Raw genomic sequence first — 23,230 nt, forward strand, 5'->3', positions numbered from 1 at the left:
ATTCTGTCTATAAAAAGTAGTGTATGGGGTGATTACTAGGCTATATAGCTTGATATAATCTTACATCTAAAATTAACTCTTAAAATATGTGTGAGTGATTTTTATTTTTATGTAGGCCTATGTGAGAAACCGGTATGTATGTTGTGTTGTGGTTGTCTGAGCTACTGGATGCCTAAAAATAGAAAGTCCTGAAAAAAGTTGTAATTTCAAACTGTAAAGTTAATCTACACCAGAACTATATGCTGTGTCTTCTTTACATCATACCGTATATTGTGTGATTATTCATAGCCTTTTTGCTTTCACATTCTAAAATGCCACAGTTTCTGTTTTGGGGTTCGTTTTTCCACTGTGAACTTCATTACCCAGAAGCGCCAGGGAAAGCAACGCAACACGTCATGAGCGTCTTGCTGTCGTTGACAACGGCGGAGGCTGGAGCGGGAAGGATATAACTGCTGCAGTAAAAAGCACTTGACGTCAAGTCAACTTTGTTGTAAACCGCGTTGTTGACTCGGTAACGTTAGCTACATGGCTGACTTGGAAAGGCCCTGGCTTTTCATCATGGTGTGAAATGGCATGTTATCGGTTTGGTCTGTGGGAAACGGAGGAGTCGGTTAGCTGTCTGTTTGCTAGCTAACATCTCTAAATGTAAACATTATCTGCACGAGTTCTAACAAGCAAGACTGAGACATCAACAGGTGGAGTTCCCATTTGCAATATTCGCTAGCAATGGCCTCCAAAGGTAAAATTGAACTTTAAAGTATTTGGGTATAAATACATAAAATTCAACAACAACAAAAACTGTGAGATAGAAGCCATTATTTTTAAACGACAGTGAATGCCGTTCACAGTCACTGACTGTGAACATTTGATAACGAATAATGGATATGAACCCTGTTTTGACTTCGCAGGTTGGCAGCATCCTTACGTCAACATATTCAAACACGTCAGAGTTGAAGACTGGAAAAGGTCGGCCAAAGAGGGGGATGTGTCAACATACACGGTAACTTTTCTACACACTAACGTTGTGATGTTACATTTTTACTTGACCCCCACCCCAACTATCTTTTGAATATCAAAAACCGCTGTAGGCTTGAAAGGTGGCTGTGAAAAGTTTGTAGGTTTGCCTAAGTCAGCTGTGCTTGAGGGGTAGTGAACACTCAGCAAAACCTCCATTATAAACCTTTTAAAACTATCTTGCCACATAATCCTCTTATGTGCTATAACGTTAGTTAATGTATGGTTGAATCAGCTTTTGTCTTAGACCTCGCCCAAACTTTCAAGCATACCCAAGGGGATTGATTTAATTACGTGTGGAGTATCACTTTTAACAATATGTATTGTGAGTAAAGATTTTTTTTTAATGTTTAGCTACTTTATGTCCACTTTCCCTGAAATCCCCTAGGACAAGAGGCTGAAGTGTTCCGTGTTCAGGATCAGGGGTCCTGTTCCTGCCAACAGCTACATCCTGGTGCCCAAAAACAGCAACCAGTCTCTGGGGTTGACAGGTCGCTACTTCTACCTTCTCTTCAGGCCCATCCCTGGCAAATACTTTGTTGTACACCTGGATGTTTCTGTGGAGGTATTTGACCTGTTTTCATTTAAAGATCCTGACTGAGTATGTGTATGTGTGATGAAATCAGGTGTATCGATACAGTGGCATGCATAAGTTTACACACCCATGCTAAAGTTGACTAAAAAGAGGAATAGAATTCCTTAAAATAAGGAGGTTATAAGTATACACACCCCTATGTTAAATTTCCGTAGAGGCGAGCAGATTTTTATTTTTAAAAGCCAGTTATTTCATGGATCAGGGATACTATGTACTATGCTCTGTACAGTGTGATCAGTTCAGACAGTGGAAGATATTATGTAGTGTAGATTTTGGCATTATAGAACAACCAATTAAAAGAAAACTCCAGCAATTTACTTAGTTGCATATTATTCAAACCATGTTTTCTATAAGTGTTATCGTGGTGTATGTCACTGATTGCAATTGATTTAAAAGAAAAAGAAAAAAAATAGTAAGACATTTTCTTTCCCCCTCTCTCTGTGCACTGTGATGTGTAGGAGGGCCTGGTGGTCCGTATCTCTTTTTCCAACATGTTCAAAGAGTTCAAGTCCACAGCTACCTGGCTTCAGTTTCCTTTCCTGTGTGGAGCTGCAAAGGATTCAGTCTATGAAAGCACGGCCAAATCGGCTAGACATGGTAAATTACATGCACACACATGCAATCATACTTATGTAGACTAGGGGGACTTGAAGATTTATTTGTGATATGAGCTGGTAGAAGTAGTCAGATAGTAAGCCAGAAGAAATTATCTGGAAGTGTAGAGAGTTAGTTTTTTTTTTACTTATTGCGCATGTGCGACTCCCAACAAAGAGGGAACAGAAGTGCGATGCCTTACTCTGTAGCTAAAACAGAGAGCTCAACACACAGGGTGAAAAAAGGAGTACAACAAATATATGGTGTTTTTTTTTTAATTAAACCACATAAACCTATTCTGCTAAAACCTCAAAATACTATTATGAACCTGAAAATGAGTATAATATGAGCACTTTAAAGTTTGTTAAAATTGAACATTGAACCAAATTCGATACGGCACGTGCTTGGGATCCCCAGCAGTACACTATGTAAGTATAAAGTAGGTCGGATGAACAAACGCTGCATTTGTTTTAAAAGAATTGTATATTAAATAATCTTGCATGTCTATGTGGTCCAGGTTTGGTGGGTCCAGCTCCCACTTTGGTTCGTTGGACCTGTCTGATGCTGGATCTGCAGCACACACTCTCTGTCTACCTCAACCGCTGCTACGGTCAACTAAAGAGCATTAAGCTTTGTGCCAACATGGCGGTGAAAAACATGTTTACCAGCGACCTGCTGCTAAATCCAGGTGAGACTCAGAAGACATATTACTGTATATAGGCACGCTTTATCTCTATCACCCTAATATTCACACTATTAACAATGTAGCTCTTTTTAGGTCCAAACTCAAAACCTATCTGTTTAGTCTGGCTTTTGAAATGTAGCAGTGGTGTGGCAATCTGATTCTTTGTAACCTTTTCTGATTTTACTGCTTTCTATTTTCATTATCTCTATTGTATATGTGTTTTTACTCTTGGTTTCTAATGTTAAGCACTTTGGACACCTGGTGGTTGCTGTAAAGTGTTATATAAACACATATTGATTGATTGATAGATATGTGAATATCACTGGTGGGTTTCTACGAGTTTGGGGTAATGTCATGTGGATAGTAACAGAAATGCCAAGTGCTGTTCTTTAAAGGGAACTTTAATACAAAGAAACTGTCATCAGTGCTTTTCACTTAAAACTATGGCTCCATTATTAAAGCAACAAAGAATCCTGTCAATCTTTAAACCACTTAATTCAAAACTATCTAAGTCAAATACATTGAATACTGAGAATATTTTGAGAGTAATTCAAACCTTTATTTGAGGAAAAATATTTTCTTCACGTACCTATTATCCTGTATCACACTGCATCCTCAGATGTCTGAATAAAGTACATTGTGTCCTCTTCGTACATTTACTTGTCTCATCTACTCGTGTAATTATCTCTTTCAACAGGAGTTTCCTTCAGTGAAGCCAAGCTGATGGGTCTGGCTTCTTCTCAGGGAACAGGTCCTATACCCAGAGACATGTCATATCCTGTGCCCAAGGGAGGCTCCTGGCATGATCTCTATGACTATATCAGGTACGGTAACCTCACCAGGGAACCGAATGTGCATCACTGAAATTATGTAGCAAAATCTACCCTGAACTACGTTTTTGGCTCATTTCTGGGGCCATATTGTTTGGAAGTGTTTTGTTGTTTTTATCCCTAGTTGGTTAACTAGTAAAACGCTAAAAACAGCATGATAAATGATTTTATCACTGCACCTGTTATTTAATTTTTTTAAAGATTATCTTTTGGGCATTTTAGGGTTTTAGTTGTATAGGACAGCTTAGACTTGAAAGGGGAGGGGGGGGCGACATGCAAGGGCCGCAGGTAGGAGTCAAACCTTTGGCCACTGCAGTGAGTAATAAACCTCAAGAGTACAACTACAGTGACCCATTTTTGTCAGAGTATACTGTTACATGTATGTATTGTAGTCCCTCATCTTGTCCTACCCCAACAGGTTTCCCTCAGAGGGAACAAAGTTACCCTTTGACTCAATTCAAAAAGGAAATCCTAGGCCCGAGTCTAGTAAGTACAGTCATTGTTTTTGATGCCCATGCCATACTTTAATATTTACTTTGCTCTGAACCAAAACAAATTATCTTTGTATCATTTCTGCTGTTCTGCTCTTACCTATTCAAGAAATAATACTTGGGATCGGAACTGGTAGGTAGATGACTTCCATATTCCTTTCTCTTCCAGGTTGTGTCTCTAACCAAAGAAGCCCGATTGGAGAGGAACCTCGCTGTGTCAACCTCACCAAACCAGTTCAGGACCGTGTGGCCCTGATCCAGCAGATCACCACTCAAAAATCAGTAAGATGAAGTACATTCAAACCGAGAGTCTTTGATTCCACACTGTGTAAACATAGCAGATAGTTGAGCTCAAGCCTTTATATTATACAGTTTTCTAGGTAGATTTTTTCTTTTCATATTCAGTCTTCTATTTCTGTCTCCTCAGCTCCCGAGGAATCAAACCCCCGTGGTGACCAACATACCAGAGCTAGGTGTAGTCTCCACTTTCCAGAATGATGACTGGCTTTGCCGTAATGATGACCAGGATCAGCAGGAGTCCAAATGCTCCAGCTCACAGCAGTTTACACCTAGGTGTCTCTGGGATGCCGGTGATGGGGGATTACATGTGCACGTTCATCCTGAGGACGACTTCAGCAAACATGGGGAGGAAGGTGAAGAAGAGGTGAAGCTCCATGTTGACTAGATTGTACATTTAGCCAAACTAAAAAGCCCAAGAAAAAACATTATGTACCAGATACTGTACCTCTCTCGTTTTGTACATTATGTTCAGTATAATGCATTTCCTTTTGACTCCATGATGCCTTTGAACAGTTTTGTGGCAGCATTAGAAACACTGTTGACCTTGTTATATTCCCAGTTTGTTCGCACTCCAGTTCCACATCCATTCCATCTATCATCGTCCATAGAAACCAGGCAGCAGGTGAGAAAAGAGGACAGTAAGGAGTGAAATGAAAACTCGTTTTGTTTGTTTGAGAACTCATTACAAATCTTTCCTATAATCCCATTACTTTTTCTTCTCTCCATGTTAGAAGCTGCTCCCAGACCCGATTCTCAGACTCAACCGGATCATCGGCTTTGGAGGAGCCACTACCAAATGTGTATGATCATTGTGATTTTGAAGGTTACAAATGAAATGCATTAAATCAAAGGCTGATGGAAGTTTAACAACTGTACTTTGTTACACTGTAGGCCCTGTGGAGCAAATCGGGTGATTCAGTGGTGTACCCGTGTCACGCAATTATCGTCTCTATGAAGATATCGTCTAACCAGCAGAGATTCTTCATCGGCCACACTGATAAGGTAAATTAGCTGTGATGTGTTGTGCTGGAATGGCACAGCTGATTCTGGCAGCATCCTAAATAAGGTGCTTTGGTGATTCACCTAAATCCTGACCTTCTAAAGAAGTTGGATTTTGTAACGAGAAAGGATTTTATAGCGTGTTCATTACAGAAATTGAATTTTTGTAACATCCATGTCCATGTGTTTTCACTGTAGGTGTCTGCACTGGCTTTTAATGGCAACACAACACTGCTGGCCTCAGCACAAACTGGCAACCACAGTGTAGTTCGAGTGTGGAACTACCACAAAGGGAACTGTCTGGCCATGTTTAGGATTCATGCTCATTCATTGTCAACTCTTAGGTAACCAACTGCTTATACAAATGCACTCACTCACACACAGCTATTTTAAGATTAAAATAAGCCTTTATATTATACATTAAACAATGAGGTCCAAGCTTATGTTGTACACTGCTTACTCACATTAATTTTGTCTTTTTTATTCTCTTTTCCAAGCTTCTCATACGGTGGCGGTATTCTCTGTGGAGTGGGTAAAGACAGCCACAGTAAAACAGTAAGTGCAACAAATATTCCCACATAAAAAAACCAATGGCTTAGATTTCTAATCTGTGTATGAAGTAGTTGTGTGCAATACAGCAAAATTTTGCAACCAATCCGATACCAAGTAAATAAATACATATTGTACCAATATTATCAATATTTGGATCAATCCACCCGGACCTGATAAGTTGTTTATCAACTTCTTCCTACTCCTTTTAAACATGGGACATTTTTTGTTTGTTTGAATGACTTTCAATGTTGGAAGACTGTGCTGAGAAGTTCATGGCCTTATTTATCTGTCATTTTAATTATACATGTATGCACGAATGAATGTATATAAAAAAATATATATTTTAATTTTTTTTCTTTTTTTTACATGTTAAAATAAACTATTAAACCAAAACCAAACCACCACTAGTACAAAGGCAATAATTGTAGCATTATCTGCAATCAGAATCTGTAAAGAGAGCCATGGGTATCATCAGATCCAGGTGAAAAAATGCTTAGCAACCGCTTGTATCATTACTTAGGCCGATATAATTAAATACATGCTTTATATTGCTCCCTTTGTTAGACTTTATGACTCAGGAAAGCTGCGAGCTGACTGACTGTGTTTGTTCTCCTAATTTAATGTTTCATAGATGGTGGTGGTGTGGAACACTATGAACGTTAGTAAAGCTGGAGAGGTGACCATCTTAGCCAAAGCACACACAGATGTGGACATCAACACCATGAAGGTTGCCTTCTTTGATGATACAAGGTACCCTACCATCTCTGTGTTTGTATTTTTGGTTGTGTATTAAAAAAAAAAAAATTTAGCCAACAGTGCACATTTGGGATCATTGTTGTGCTTATGTCCGTCCATCTGTTGACCTGAACAGAGTAACTGTTGCATTGCATCGGTTCTGTTTTTTCTAATAATGTTGACAGCTATTGAGCTACACCTCAATGTATACTGAATCACGTCTTGTTAGAGGTCTGCAGCAAATATAGGATAGAAGATTTAAGTTTATTTTCCCACACATTCCTTTTGGAATGAGGAGATCTGCAAAGAGAGTTCTGTTTATCCTGCAGATGTTTCACGACAGATTTCCATCCACTCTCACACTTCCTGTGTCAGGTGCTCTTAGTGCGGGAAGGTGAAGAAGGTTTTAGTGAGAGTGGGGAAGGTGAGAAGGTGCTAGCTGCCGGAACGGGAAAGAAATAGGCCTTGTGCTGACTTGTCAGTAAATTATAGCTCTGGTTAATCTGTGAGTGTGCTGGTTCAGGATGGTGTCATGTGGCCGCGACAATATTCGCCTGTGGCGAGTGAGGAACGGGACGCTGCGCTCCTGTCCAGTCAATCTGGGGGAATACCACACACTGGACTTCACCGATGTGGCCTTTGAGGAGGGAAACTCTTCCAACCAGCATCTTGATCATCGAACACTGTGAGAAACCAGAACAAATGAATGCAAATCCACTGAAAACGATAATGTTAATAGATGACTATTTTCCCTCTTTGACTGTCGTTCCATAGTTTTGCCAGTAGTCGGAGTGGCTATATCTTTGAGATCGACTACAGCAGAGTTGTTATTAGAAACGTCAGGAGACTGTTGCCTGCCCAGCAGCAGCATGCAAACCGCAGGGAGAAATGGACTTTTAACACAGGTGTGTTGTTTATTAGTTTAAAACAGGGTTGGATAGAGGGGAAAAAAGATTTGTAAAGAGCCTTCAGGACATTGTCTGTGTGTGTGTGTGTCTGTGTGTGTCTGTGTCACCCAGGTCCAAGCATTGCCATCAACAGCATCAGTGTGTCTTCATCATTTTGTGCCACGGGCTCTGAAGATGGCTTCCTGCGGCTCTGGCCCCTTGATTTTTCTGCTGTCTTCCTGGAGGCTGGTAGGCACAGCGGGGTGTTGGTGGCATAACGTTGACCAGTAGCGAACAAACAGTAGTCGACTCACACTCCACAGAGAGGGATATAGTCTTTAGTTCATGTACAGTATGTCTAAATTGTCATTTTCTAGTATTCACAGTATTGGATTCAGCAAATATGGATTATTTGCTTTTGGCCCTCATCACATTTACGTACTGACATTCATGTCCATGAATATAAGATGTGTATGTTTAGTCTCACATTCTTACACAGATCAAACAATCTATTTGGAGAATAAGTCAGACATTTGCCATTGTTTTCCAGAGCACGAGGGACCTGTGAGCCTGGTGTCAGTCTCATCAGACAGCCTTCAGGTCCTGGCAGCCACCTCCACTGGTAACCTGGGTTTCCTCGATGTGAGCAGCAGAGGTTACAGCACGCTGATGAGGTCACATACAGACACTGTGCTCGGCTTCAGTGTGGATGGCATCCGTCGCCATCTCACAACGGCCTCTTCAGATGGCACAGTGCGCATTTGGAATATGGATTCCTTGCATCAGGTCAATCATTAACACATTGTGTGGTTTCAGATCCTATTACTTTTGTTACAAAAATACAGAGATGGAGTACAAAGCCAAAGCAAAATGCGTTGTTGACTCTTTATTTCCCACAGAACGTTACCGCAGAGCCATTCAAATATTGTTTTTTCTTTAACTTTAAATTAGTTTGACAGGTTTACACTCTGTGTACACAATCTCACTTTTAAAAAGAAAATTTGACACTGGCATTCAATGTGGCTTTTTGTCAGTTGTTCTTTCTTTGTTGAAGCTCTGCTTTTGTACCCTGTTAGACTGTTTTGTGCTTTAAAAAAGGAAAATAGTTGTATAAGTGCTCATATTATGCTAATTTTCAGGTTCATAATTGTATTTAGAGGTTATATCAGAATATGTTTACATGCTATAATTTTCAAAAAACACCATATTTTGTTGTGCTGCACATTGTTACTGCTCCTCTTTTCACCTCATGTGTTGAGCTCTCTGTTTTAATTACAGAGTGAGGCATCACACTATTATTTTATTATTATCTTTGTTGGAAGTTGCACATGCGTAGTAGCTAGATAAGGACTACTACCCAGTCAGAAAAAGAGTATGAGGGTGCATGCCACGCTAGCAGCTAGGAGAGCATTAGAATGTGTATTTACAAAGTGTTGCATTTTTTGTCATAGAAGTAAAGGCTGGACTACAATAGAGCTGTTTGGGGCTGTTGATATAAAAATGATATAAAGCACAATAAAGGAAAAGTAAAAAGCCAAAAAGCATAATATGAGCACTTTTATGGTAATTTGCTTTAGCAAAACTATATATACAGTATAAATACTATACACTCCTGAGTCCCGACTCCCCAGTGGCAAACTTAACCAAAAAGCAAATTATTGGAAGTAACATAGTATTTAAATAATTTTAGGTAGCTAAAAAGTTTTCTACTAATTTGAAGGCGCTCCACTAACAAGCATATCTTTTAAATTGGAGAAAATAAATAGATAGATAAATACTTTATTCATCCCAAAGGAAATTGTAGACACTTTTAGGCAATTGACACTACCTTCGTTATCATCAGTTTACCATTGGCTTTTTTACTGTTAAACTAGGTGTCTGTTGTCTCCTGTGTTTAGTTGTATGATTTTGTGTCGGAGGACAGCCCCTGTTCAGTGGCCTTCCATCCCAGCGAGCAGCTCTTCTCTTGTGGCTTCAGCTCCGGCATCGTCAGAGTCTTTGACATCTCCAGTGCCAAGCTGCTGGCTGAACACAAGTACGTCTTAACTAACCTGGAAGCTCCAGCAACTCCAGTTCTTTATTTTGGATACCATAAGCTTGCATGGTCCCAATTATTATATGCTATTGTATGAAATTTCAAGGCGTGTCAAATTACTGGGAAATACAGCTAGATACAATTCTTCCCAGCTCAGCCATGTCTCAGCTGTGGGCCAGCTATTAGTGGCACAATATGCTGATTATGATGATGTAACATGTTGCTACACATACACAAGGTCCAAAATACAGTAGCCTATAAAGTAACTTCCTGGAATAGTAAACCTACTTTAGCATTTATGGTAAAGTCACACTTTTAAAATTGAATTATCTCTGCATGTTTGTTTGTATTAACATAGAGATATGTTTATACTGGATATTATAGGCAGCACAGAGGTGAAGTGGTGGGTCTTGCCTTTTCTCCGGATGGGGAGTTCATGTACAGTGCTGACTCGCAGGGCTCTGTGGTACTTTACAACGCCTCAGAGGAAGACCACAATGTGATCAGAGTTGTGTGTATGTATACACACACACAAGTCAATGCACAAACACACCGAGTTAATTTCAACGGCACATATGTGAACTTATAACAATAACGCTATGAAATTATGCATACACTTTTTCATATGTTGGGTATTAGCCATTGTTGTAGTGATTTACTCAATAGCGAGCGATAGTGTATCAGGTAGCCATGTTCAACATCAGTAATGTTTGATTGACTCTGTCCTTGTTTGGCTAGGTAATGTGGTTGCACGAGGCACTGAGCGCGCTCCCGACGCTCTCGCAGTGAGCAGTGACAGCCGCTGTCTGGCTTTTATCGGTCCATCTGAGTACATTGTCACCATCGCTGACTCACAGTCTCTGGATGAGGTATATGCCATTTGTTGCATTGCTCATGTAAATTAAGATCAGCTTTCATGTAACCATTATGAAGGAGTGGTGAGACATCATCACCCTTTGCCCAAATCTACATACATACCATACAGGACATGTACCCATGATAATATTCCCATTTAATTATTAATCAAATCACCTGAGCTTTGGAGATCATGTTGTTCTTAGTTCTTATGTCTTACTTTATGTTCCTGTGTCCACATTGACTTATTCCATTTCTGTCTAGTTGCTCCATGTAGATGTGAGTATTTTGGACGTGCAAAGCCCCCGTCTTGATTCTGCACTGAAGGTCTGCTTCTCTCCGGCCTCCACTGAACACTTGTTGGTCGCCACATCTGCTAACAAGATCCTCTGGGTTAACACCAAGACGGGCCGTCTGCTCCGAGAGGTAACACTAAGCTTTAACACATTAGCAGAACATGTCAGGTACTAAAAATCAATAAATGACTTGTTGAGACGATCCAAGATGGAGCGTTTATGTCATTTGGGAAAGATGATATATATATATATATATATATATATATATATATATATATATATATATATATATATATATATATATATATATATACACACACACACACACAGTATATGTGTGTGTGTGTGTTTATTTATTTATATGTGTATATATGTATGTGTGTGTGTGTGTGTATATATATATATATACATATGTATGTGTGTGTATATATGTGTATACATATATATATATATACACACACACATATGCATTATATGTATATATACTGTAGATGTATATATGTATATGTGTGTATTTTTGTCTCTATGCAATCATTTGGTGGAGTGCTTGTGTCTGACTGGACTTTTGTCCTCTTGTCCTCTTGAAAGGTGTCTAAGGTGCACAAACATCAGTGCTCGTCCCTGGCTGTGAGTGAGGACAGTCAATTCCTGCTGACAGCTGGACACAATGCTGTGAAAGTGTGGGACTATAACATGCAGCTCGATATAAACTCACAGGTAGTCAACAATTAAACATTTTTAATGTGAATGCAATGCAAAGTGCTTTGACACCGATTTCAACCTGTCAAAGCATACACGTTATAAAAAATATTGTGAAACAAGCAAGAACAATATGAAGGCAACTAACAAATATTTGTATTAATTAATAATCTGCAGAGTATTTTCTTGGTTAATTCATTCATTGTTTGATCTACAAGACATGTAAGAGATAACAAAGATATAAAAGAAAATAGTAAAAAATGCACATCAAAATTTCCCAGATTTGAAGTTGACACATTCAATTATGTACACACACACACACACACACACACACACACACACACACACACGTATTAGGGGTTTAGTTTGTTTTAACCAAATGGGAGTTTTCTTTGCAACTTTTGACCTTCTTGTCTCCCTCTGGCCCACCTTGTTGCAAAGTATTTTTCTGTACTGTGTCAGTAGTATCATCTGTTTCTCTAAACCAGATGTTCATAGGCCACAGTCAGCCTATCCGCCAGGTGAGCTTCACCCCGGACCAACTGGGCGTAGTCTCAGTGGGAGACGCCATATTCCTTTGGGACTTCCTGGCACATCCTGTTGACTCTTTGACTGACAGCCGGTAAAAATCGCTGTTGCATCTTTGAATCTGGTTATTGATGTGTGCGTTGCAAGTTTTATTGGTCAAATGTCTAATACACTCTGTTCTCGCTCACAGTTCACTTCTAAGAGTAATCTCAGGCCCTAAATCAGGTAACTTAATTTAGAGTTTGCTACAATAGCAGAAGATGAACGGGATTCAAATGTTCTTATTGGTTACATATACATTTTTGGAACAGTTCAACCAGATGCTGAAAGGAGTGGCGTTCAGCTCTCCAGTGGGATGCCTCGACAGACAGCGCCCCTCCCTTCCTCACCGCCACCACCACTGGACAGCAGCAGCCTTGACCGAGTCGACCAAGAGGGTGAGTTCTGTTTTAAATTTTAAAACGACCCACCGGCACATCCTAGCCATTGTAAACTGTATAATTGCTTCAAAACAATCATTTATAGCTGATGTCTTGCTCAATTCGGACCTCATTCTGTAAGTTGCATGGAATCAGTAAGATTTATCCAGACCTATCCGCCTTGGTGTTTATAACACACAGTTTCAGTAGCTAAAAACAGTAGATTTGCACATATTTGAAAAACTTGAAATGTCATCAGATCTTTCTTTTTCCTTGCTTGTGTGCTTCTTGAATATAATTTGTTTTGTTTTTTAAATGATAATGTGCATTTTTAAAAGTTTTGTGACTGTTCAACTGTTTAGTAGAAAATAACAGTTATGTAGCTTTACAAATATTAAAAAATGCCTCTCCCTCAGCCTTTCCTTTTATACATGATTGACTAGTCCATTGATTTGTTAGTAGACTTTAGAAATTGGCAGCGTATTGATAGTTGTAGTTTTGACAAGTGCAAGAAAGAGAGATGCATTTTAAGCTCACATTCATGCTCCCTCGCCATTTAATATAAATAATCGCACTCCAGCTGGAAACAGACCTACCATTCGATTTGATAATTATTGAACTGAAGGAGGAAAAGCTTTCTCCACAGTGTTTTTATTGATTTTATTTTTTCAAGACTGTTTAGGTGTTGCCTTTCTTGCTCAAGTGATTTGCCTCCAAATTGTTTACATTGCCTTGTTGATTTCATTTGCACGTTAAAAGAGAAAGTCTTGTGTATGGATTTACAACAGAAAACTCAGAATGAAATATGGTGATTTTTTTTTCTTCTGCCTGCACAGTGCGTAGCATTTGAATTCGTGAATATAGAAAAAATAAAACATAAAAATGACCGGCTGTCAAATTGAAATTGAAGATTGATTTTGTCAGCCGTTACTGGCCAAGAAGCTCACTGAACATCAACATACTTAGTCAAGCCGGGAGAAAATAAACGGACTAGTTAATGACCAGGAGCTTTCATTTAAAATAGAGAGACACACAATGATATTAAACACTTATTGAAACCACTGGTTTAATGACAAATACCTCAGCTCTTAGCCAAAAGTGCCGATCTTCAAACAGTTTTTCAGTAGTTGCTAAGCAACACCAAGATTTACGCACAGAACATGCATCAAGGATGAAAGAATTGGTTTCGAACGACTATAACAGAGGTGTTTAGTGAGCCTGGAGATAATCAGATTTATTGTCACCCATTTTCTTTCTTGCAGTTTTGGGTTCCTTGTCAATTTGTGATGAGAGCACGACCATCCCAGCCACTACCGTCCCAGACACTGGTTCACATCCTAACTCTGACCCCAGACCAGCTGTCTCCTTCCTCAAAGTCACAGAGCTGGTCAACACATCTCCCCTGAATACAAGTCACGTGAACGCTGGTAGCTGACCCACTGCATCTTTCTGCATTAACAGTGAACACTGACTTTATTTTGTTTGTTTCTTCTTAATGGCAGAATTGAGCCTTCTCTATTTATTATGCTTTTTGTCATCTAGTTGAGCTGAAAGGAAAGACGCCTGTACGTCCTGATTGTTACAGGCACTTTATCCCACGTTTCAAGACTTCCACTCTTGATCAGGTGAAAAGCATTTCAAACAGTATAATGGTTGACTTTAGTCACTGGGTGTATTAGTTTGTTTGCTATCCTGTCTTAATGTTCTCTTTGATCCAGACTGCTGTGGCTCCCCAACCAGGAGAAGAGGGCATAAAGCTGAAAGCAGTGATCGGCTACAATGGCAATGGGCGTGGCAATATGGTGTGGAGCCCTGACCAAGGTGATTATAGTATACTCTGTGAAATATTGTTTGGGAACACTTACAGTATAACATATTGGCTGTCAAATCCATGTGGTTAGTTGCTATGAGCACTGAGGTATCTGTTATTTTTGAAGTGTGCACAAAGCTATAAAAGGAGGTAATGCAATGAATGGCAGACAATGCTATGAGGTCTTGACTTGAATTATGCATATAAAGATTTTTCTTTAAAAGATATTTTTTTAAACAGCTTGTCAGTGTTTTACTGTCATTCTTAATAAGGTTAAGATAGGAACTATAGCTTGAACATTGACTGCAGCTACATATTGAATATTGACTGAAGCTAGATGGAATAGGAGAAACTGAAATTATGTGAAATACACAAAAGGCTTTTCCTCTCATACCCGTTGCTAAAATGAATTAAAAAAAAAAAAAAAAGCACTGGTTATTGTTTTTGCCCTATCTAGTCATTTCATTCTGTTGCAGGTCTGATGGCGTACTCGTGTGGTTGTGTGGTGGTGGTGGAGTACCTTCACACAGGAAGTCAGCGGCACTTGCAGGGCCACAGCGAAGAGATCTCTTGTCTTGCTGTCACAAATGATGCACAGGTACCTTTCATAGTGCTAGACTTCACAGTTGTACAACAGTCATTTGAGCATTGATTGATTTCAGTAATGTAACAAAGCCCTCATGTCACTGTCTGCTGGGGTCTTTTGGGTCCTACTGCAGGTGTGTTTTTAACAGTGTTGGTAGAACTAGTGATGGAGCATGAGTCAGCTGTGTGTTGAGGGGATTGACAAACTACTGCTGCAAGTTTTCTAGGAAAAGAAAACTAAGAGCATCTTGATACCACTTTTTTTTACTGCTAAAAAGTGTAGTCTCAGGTTTGTCATTTTTATTACTCTGAAAAAAGCTGTTGTGTGCTAAATGCACTCGGAAAGCCAGTGTCTGTTATCTCAGCCAAAAACTATACCTCAGAGAAAAAGAAAAACAGTCCCAACTTTTTTAGGTTAGCAAGGGGACTGTGTGTTTTTAAAAAGTCCTGCATAGTGGTAACTGGGGAGATGATCTAGAATGAAACTGATTGAATTTTTCGACAGGTATCACACTGTTCAGCATGCACCGGTCTTTGTGTGTCCTAAGCATGAATAATTTTACTTCATGTGATAGCGCCTTAAATCTTTCTTTGTGCCACCCAAATTCATAGAAAAACATGCATATATTCTGGATAATTTTTGCCATGTGTGAAGTATCACAGCAGATGGTGAGCACATTTTTTCAAGGATCAAAATAGATTGAATGGGCCTCAGCTGGTTAGCTCAGCAGGGAAAGAAATCAGGTATATCAGCTGGTTGGTTAGTCACTCAGCAGGGGATCACTAATGGATTTGCCCCAGCTGTTTGGCCAGGCAAGCAGCACAGAAGGAGACTAACATTCTCACCAGGCGACAAGCTGGGGGCATGAGTGACCAGGACTTGGATTGACTTTCACACTTAACCGTACTGCTTGGTGGGTCAGTGCTGTGTGAGCTCTTTGAGTTTACCACTTGTCATGAGAGGTTTTCAGCATTCACGTCTTCTTTTATAACAAAGGTTGGCTTTAAGTGAGGCTCTGAAAAGCATTTCTAATGTGTCTATTTGTCAAAATGACAATCAACAAAAAGGATTGTAAATGCTAAAGGAAAATTCAGGGTAAACGGAGTTTTTTTGCAAAGTCTTCTTAAATGCTATTCAGATATCTGTAAATCCTGTCTAGGAAAAAATTAGATTCTACAATCTTGGGGCCCAAGAAGTCCAGGTTTGGAAGCAGGTAGTCTATATGATGATGTTTTATTTCCGTGATTATTCAGGTGCTGCCGGAAATTTCTAGGAAGCAGGCTACTTTTTCATGGTTAGCATGCATCTCATTAGTCCTGTGTCTTGTGGATCAATGATTTAAAATGCAGGTGCTCTGTGTCTGTGTTACTTTCTGTCCAGACGGTGGCATCAGCATCTGGTGGCAATAATGGTCGTAGGAGCCTCATCTGCATTTGGGACGTCCAGAATGGAACTTGTCGAAATACCATCTCCTACCACAGAGGGGCGGTGCAGTGTCTCACTTTCTCTAGAGATGATCGTTTCTTTCTCTCTGCTGGTTTGTAAAATATGAATTGGATTACATCCATCAGTCATGAGCATTTAAACTTGATGTTTTGCACCACCTGCCAAAATTGATTTAAATAAAGAAAATGCATTAGCTATATCCAAACAAATGACTCTGCTACTACTGACCACTGATTGTTCCCTACGCCCTGTAGGAGACTTCTCTGACCCAGAGGTGGCTCTGTGGAGCAGTAAGACCTTCCAGCTGCTGTCCAGTGTAAGTGTGTCAGGACCCATCCATGATGCAGCCTTCAGCCCCTCAACAGCCAGCCAGCTGGCCTGTGTGGGCAGCCGAGGGGCTTACTTCTGCCTCATCAACACACATGGCTTGGATGTAGTCCTCAAGGTAAAAGACCACAGATTGGGTAAAGATTTTAGTTGTATTTGCTTCGGTACATAAGAATTAACCACTCCCTTACACATGTAGGTCCAAACAGTGGAAGCACCAGCAGAGGTGGGAGATGTGGAGCTGACGGCTCTGTGCTACCACATGGACTCCTTTCTGTTCACAGCCACCAACCGCGGACACGTTTGCGTCTGGGACGTAAACACACAGCGCTGCTTCATGACCTGGGAAGCTGATGAGGGAGAGATTGGTACAAATGGGCCCTCTTTATATACCTAACCATCTAATTTGGATAACAATGTTTTTAACTAAATACCCTTAATGATAATTACAGGAAGAAATAAAAAAATATCATTATTTTCTTGTATTAAGGAGAAACTTTTTCAGTATTTTGCTGTCATTTTGATTCATGGCTTGCATGTATTCTGGTCCTGGGTTACTACACATTTTAATGGGATTGATATGGTTTCTTTGTGTAGGAGTGCTGCTGTGTCGAGGGAACCGTCTGTTGACAGGCAGCAACACCCGCTGGTTGCGACTGTGGGAGGTAGAAGCCGTACAGGGAGTGAAGCCTCAGGAAAAGGTCTGCAATGAGGAAGACAGGTCTGTAGCTCATTCTTTTCTTCCTCTGTCTTATATAGGCAGTAGCCCGTTTTCTTTAATTATTTTATGTGATTAATAAATGCATGATATTACTCAGGAACACAGTGGCACACCTGTGTTTTTTTATTTCAGTTTCTCTGAAATTCTGCTTAATGGCAGTAGAGTAAAATTGTTTAGTTATTATTTATTATTATTATTATTATTTATTATTATTATTTATGATTTATGTTTGGGGTTGGGAGGATAACCGTCCATTGTACTTATCCACAACTGCCCTCTTAAGATTGTCTCAGAAGTTTAAAATATGAACATGTTATAGTGTTGGTATAGTAAATGTTAGCAGTGAAGTTAAAAGATAGTGTGTAAAATGTGGAGTTTATCAGTGGCTCTCTTAATCATTGGGCATGGTATACAAATGTGTAATTATGCTTAATGCAGTTTTAATGTGCTTTTTCAATGCTTTTCATCCTGACTCTGAGACTGATTTTTATTCCTTTATTCCTCTGTCATGTATTTTTAAAAGCCACAAGAAGTGTCTACAACAAATGTGGAATTGGGCCCTTGGGACAGTTTTTGCTTGTTGTTAATTTCTAAAATGAAAATGTGAAATTGTTTTTTTAATGTCTTTTGTGTGAAAAGACAGAGAGATCGAGAGTGTGAATATGATTCCATGTCATCCTCAGGTGTATACGTCTAGATATAATAATAGGCTCATTGTTTTTGGTCCGTCCTTCAGCGGGACCGTGGTGGTGTTGGAGCAGGAGATAATGCTGGATGGAACGACGGTCAGTGCAGCATTTGATAGTACAATGGACATGGGCATCGTTGGCACCACAGCGGGAACCGTCTGGTACATCAACTGGCCAGACAACAGCAGCATCCGACTGATCAGCGGGCACAAGACCAAGGTACCAGTGCGGAGCTGTGGGAAATGGAAAATAACCATATGCACATCTTGTGTCTCCAGCAGGGCATTGGAACATAAAGCTCATGACTGGGAGATAAGTGTGTTGTTTAGTCAGCATGGGTTGATGGCATGGTTTGCCTGTGCCTGCCCATTACATGTCACACCTCCAATCTGTAGTTGTATGACTGCCAAAAGCTATAGATATATTAGTACAAAATCTGTAATGATTTCTACCAATTCAGTATATTTGAGAAAACTGATCTGTTGCTCTACAAAATTCTGAGCTGCTGCATTCTGCACTAAATCTTTTTTACCAAGCCCACTCTGGCTGACATGTAAACTGCATATCTTTTTACTTCCTTATTTTAAAAATAGTTGCTGCTTAGACATTTTTTGGGTGAAAAATGCAGCTAAATGTAGAGGTTATGTGCAGGCAGGATAGCAAAGTCAGTTGGTCCGTCCACCACTCTGGTCCAGACAGACTTTACTGAAATATCTCAACGGTATTCAGATGAATTGTGATGACATTTCATACATCTCTATGGTTCCCCAGACAATGCATATTGTTGACTTTGATGATCCTCTTTGACTTCTAGCACCATCATCAGGTCAAAATTATATTTTGTTCAACACTTTGTCATATGGCCATTTGCCAGCAAAACTAAAGGCATTCCCATTAGCCAAGGCTGAACTTTGTGTTTAATGTAAATTAGCATGTTAGCACGCTAAACTAAGATGGTGAATTTAGTAAACAGTATACCTGCTAAACATCTGCATGTAAGTATTGTCAATGTGAGCATTTTATCATGCAGGCACTAACATTTAGCTCAAAGCCAATCCAATTCATGTATATGGCTTTTATTAATTTACCTGGCAAAGTTTTGGTGTTATTCAACTTTTATAATCTTAATCTAATATTGTTTATTATTCTGATTGGGGCAAAATGTTCGGTTTTCTCAAAAAAAATAAACATAATATTGAATGCCCCAGGAGATTGTAGCAGCCGCACAAAAAAGCCAGATAAGACGGATGAAATATGACCAGATGTAACTTCTGAGGGAGCTCTGTGTGAGGATCATGCTGCGGATGTTGACATGGCGATCCAGGATTGACATTCATTCTCTGCATGTACTCCCCTGTGCTGTCCAGGTGAATGATGTGGTGTTTAGCTCTGACGAGAGACATTTTGCCACTTGCAGCGAGGACGGCAGCGTGAGGGTATGGTCAGCCCCCAGCAACGAACTGGTGGTGCAGTTCCAGGTGCTCAATCAGGTGAGGGAACACACTTAAGAAATATTCCAAATGAATAGATGGGGCAGGTCCAATATAAACTGAAGGATGTTGGTGCTTTTTTTCCTAATAAACAACTTGATGTAACATCCGAGACTGTCAATTTGGTGGGAAAGTCAGAGAATATCAGGAAATTTTACAAATGACACAAATATAACAGAATAAATTATACAAGTTGCATACATCATAAATTGTTTAGATAATACCCCCTCCTGTTTTTTCTCTCTGTGGTTCAGGGCTGTGGCTGTGTGTGCTGGAGCCCTTCTTCCAGTAAGGAGAGCTCATGTGTGGCTGCAGGATACAGTGATGGGACCCTGAGGATCTTCCGGCTCTCTTCCTCAGAGATGGAGATGAAGCTGCATCCCCATCAAGTGGCTGTTACTGCCATCCAGTACTCTGCTAACGGTGAGAGAGGACAGCAGTGCCAGCATTTACAATGATCACACTACTTACTTTTCAGGAGTTACTTCTTGGTAAAAGGCTGTAACTGCATGTTTTGGGCCTCCTCACTTTGAATCAGTCTCCGCCTACTTTTTTTCAGTGCTTGTTTCATGCCTTTTAACACCCTCTAGAGGAGAGACATAATGCAGCAGGTTAATGTAGCAAACTGAAGTGGTTAAATACTAATTGAACCATGAATAAACAGACAGGTCAGAGCACATTTGAGTAGTCAAGAGAAGATCTGCTCTTCAAATTCAAAGACCCATGATTGGGGCCATGTGCTGGGAGTCAGTTTCATGTTAATTAAAGCTTTCACATTTATCCAGTTTAGCTCTGTAACTCTCTTTGGCCCCCTACAGGTCATGTGATCCTTTCAGCGGGGAAGAATGGTCTGGTAGCTGTCAGCAGCCCTGTGAATGGAGGGACGATGCGTGTCATCAGGGACCACAAAGGAGCGCCTATTACCACCATCCAGTGTGTGGATGAACAGGTCAGCTCACGGAAATTTAAAAAAGAAGTGAAGCTGTAACAGAGTTTAACGTGGCAGCACAATGTTTTAATGAAATAGTGAGAGAGGTTTACTTCCCCCTTGAGAATGATTCTCCATTAAGTTGGAAATTCCTTCTTAAATTGGTCTTGACTCCTGAATAGGTAAACATGGATTTTTTTTTCAAATGCTCTCCATTTATCATATAATGTATGTTGGCAAAGAAAGTGGTGCTTGGCGTCTCCAGTACAAATCCTCTTGACAGGTTTACTGCCCGCCTCATACCAAAACATTTGTCAGACAATTCCTTTCATCGGCTCCCCGCAGCTACTGCCACAAGGTCATGGATCTCATGTGATGCTATTTTAAACGCAAGGAAAAAAGTTCTGGCTTTGTTTGGTTTCTTTGACATTTTATGACATTTATCATCAGTACGTTTCTGAAGCTGTTTAACTTTCTAATCCTCAGTGTAAGAATTTTGGACTGGACGGAAACGAGATGTGGTTGGCTGCCAGTTCCGACAGACGTGTCAGTGTGTGGGCTGCCGATTGGTTGAAGGACAAATGTGATCTGCTCGACTGGCTGACATTTCCTGCTCCGGCCTATTTTGGGGTACAGTGTGTATTTTAAGTGGTAGTACATGGTAATGACCAGAAATGTCACTCCAAATGTCTAGTGCTGCTGTATCTCTTTTTAAGGCTCTCAGATACTCAATCTCCTTTTTGTTACGTAAGTAATAACAGATTGGCTTACTTAAACTATAAGGCTGAAACTTAACTACTAAGATTTAGCCTTATAATACTCTTTGACTAAATCAAATGTGTCTAGTAATTTTACAGGATTGAATTAGGGCTGTCAACATTACCGCGATAACGAGTTAACCTAAACTCCTTTCATGGGCTTGAGTCTGCCATATTATGCATTCAGCATATTTTGTAAGCAAACAATACATTTTGAGATTATTCTGGAAAATGTTCTAGACAGTATTAGTCATTGTTTTGTTTGTTGCAATAATAATAAATATTTGCTTAAAGCAAGCATGTTTGTTTGCTCCCATATTGATTAGAGCATTAAATACTTCAACATAAATAAATATCTCTTTTAAAGTACGTTTATAACAGGTAAAAAATGTGCGATTAATCGCAAGTTAACTCTGGAGAATCATGCTTTTTAATCACAATTAAGTATTTGAATCGATTGACAGTCTTAGATTAAATTGAACATTTTGATTTGTGATCTATGCTTAGGAAAAAGTTTGCAGACAATATTTCCCTTCAGCCTATTTTATTTTAAATGTTGGTGTTATTTTAAAGTTTTTCAGCATTTTGGCGCAGCCTGTATTTGGAAATCGCCGCAAAAAAATGAAGCTCAGTCCATGTTTGCACATCTAATATTTTGTAAACCTTTTGTTGCAATAGGATGACAGTCCACCGCCCAGTCTGGCTGCCTTCTGCCCTGCAGACCCCAGCCTGGTGGTCTACACTGGCTATGGAGTAGAGAAAGAGCTGTCCTTCTACTGCCTGGCTAAAAAACAAGTACCCCAGTTCTTCCTTCTTCATTCATCTATCGCCATGTTGTAATGTCTCCTGTACAGGGCAGATGCTGCTGGCAGAATGTCCACAAAAGTGTGTATAATCTCATACAATATATACTGTATATTTTGATACTACAGATAATAAAAAAGATTGCCCTGCCGGACTGGGCCACATGCTTGAGCCTCTCCTGTAAGAGTCAACTCATAGCAGTGGGATCAAAAGGTAAATTCAGATATTTTTATGATTTTATCCCCATATAGTTCCACTGAAGAAATATGATTATTTGGTGTAATGTAGTGTAGTGTAAGTTTGGAGCACAATTCATGTCTCACTATATGTCTAATCTCTTATCAGAGCGAGTGTTAAAGTTGATCAAGTGGACCAGCGGCAGGTTCCAGGACTTCCTGCAGCACAGCGACTCGCTGCAGACGTGTCGCTTCTCTCCCTCCGGGACCCTTCTTTTCACTGTAGCTTATAATGAGATCTTGCTGTGGGAGGTGCAGGGCCTCACATCTGGTTTTGAAACTCAAACCTTTTAGGTTTATTCTGTTTTATACATGACTAGTTCAAATTCTTTCTTCATGTAATTTCATTGTTACATTTTCAATCTTTTTTATCAATTTTGAGACAAATAGTAATTTGTGGAGAAGCTTTGTGTAACATTTGCTACATCTTCTTTATGCATGTATGGTTTTAAAATACATTTTTTTGAAGGAATTGCTTTGTGTGTCCAGTCACTTCTGTTTGACTATTTGAGTTTTTTTTACTGTGAGTTAGAATGTGAATGAATACTGATAAGTGATTGAAAGTGTCTGTCATGTCTACTGTTTTTTCAGTGGTATATAGAATCATAGTTTGTGGGTTGCTGTAAGGTGGGATAGGGTTCAAATGAAAAGTAACAGTAAGTATGTAAAATAACAATCGGTAATGTAAGGTGATTCCAACAATGCTTGGATGGAAGTGCACATAAAAAGGAGAGAGCATTTAATTTAATACAAAACCAGCCGGAAGTAGAAAATAAGATTGTGATGCAATTAAATTCAATTCAATTCAATTTTAATTATAGTATCAAATCACAACAAGAGTTATCTCAAGACACTTTACAGATAGAGTAGGTCTAGACCACAGTCCAGAATCCACAAGGACCCAACAGTTCCAGTAGTTTC

The 23,230-nt window shown here is 39.6% G+C and overlaps 1 protein-coding gene across 2 annotated transcripts; it reads left to right on the forward strand.

Moving 5' to 3' along the window:
- Nucleotides 1–395: 395 nt before the first annotated feature.
- On the forward strand, nucleotides 396–23,005 carry wdr90 (WD repeat domain 90). Of its 2 annotated transcripts, none has more exons than XM_034860444.1 (43): nucleotides 396–739; nucleotides 909–1,000; nucleotides 1,403–1,579; nucleotides 2,068–2,206; nucleotides 2,721–2,891; nucleotides 3,586–3,712; nucleotides 4,137–4,204; nucleotides 4,379–4,491; nucleotides 4,637–4,873; nucleotides 5,069–5,131; nucleotides 5,241–5,309; nucleotides 5,401–5,511; nucleotides 5,707–5,852; nucleotides 6,006–6,063; nucleotides 6,692–6,810; nucleotides 7,319–7,480; nucleotides 7,570–7,700; nucleotides 7,815–7,931; nucleotides 8,233–8,468; nucleotides 9,581–9,717; nucleotides 10,102–10,232; nucleotides 10,456–10,586; nucleotides 10,837–10,998; nucleotides 11,457–11,585; nucleotides 12,056–12,189; nucleotides 12,286–12,320; nucleotides 12,404–12,532; nucleotides 13,777–13,941; nucleotides 14,057–14,139; nucleotides 14,233–14,335; nucleotides 14,801–14,922; nucleotides 16,291–16,447; nucleotides 16,611–16,801; nucleotides 16,883–17,051; nucleotides 17,281–17,404; nucleotides 18,141–18,312; nucleotides 19,461–19,583; nucleotides 19,838–20,006; nucleotides 20,402–20,532; nucleotides 20,998–21,141; nucleotides 21,948–22,064; nucleotides 22,202–22,286; nucleotides 22,419–23,005. In XM_034860444.1, the coding sequence occupies exons 1-43, from the start codon at nucleotides 727–729 to the stop codon at nucleotides 22,601–22,603; spliced, it is 5,577 nt and encodes a 1,858-aa protein (XP_034716335.1). In that variant the 5' UTR covers nucleotides 396–726; the 3' UTR covers nucleotides 22,604–23,005. The 2 variants fall into 2 exon arrangements, with proteins under 2 accessions (XP_034716335.1, XP_034716336.1); XM_034860445.1 differs by having other exon boundaries at nucleotides 12,407–12,532.
- Nucleotides 23,006–23,230: the final 225 nt, after the last annotated feature.

This window comes from Etheostoma cragini, chromosome 21, assembly GCF_013103735.1.
Source record: "Etheostoma cragini isolate CJK2018 chromosome 21, CSU_Ecrag_1.0, whole genome shotgun sequence".
NCBI classification, from domain to species: Eukaryota; Metazoa; Chordata; class Actinopteri; order Perciformes; family Percidae; genus Etheostoma; species Etheostoma cragini.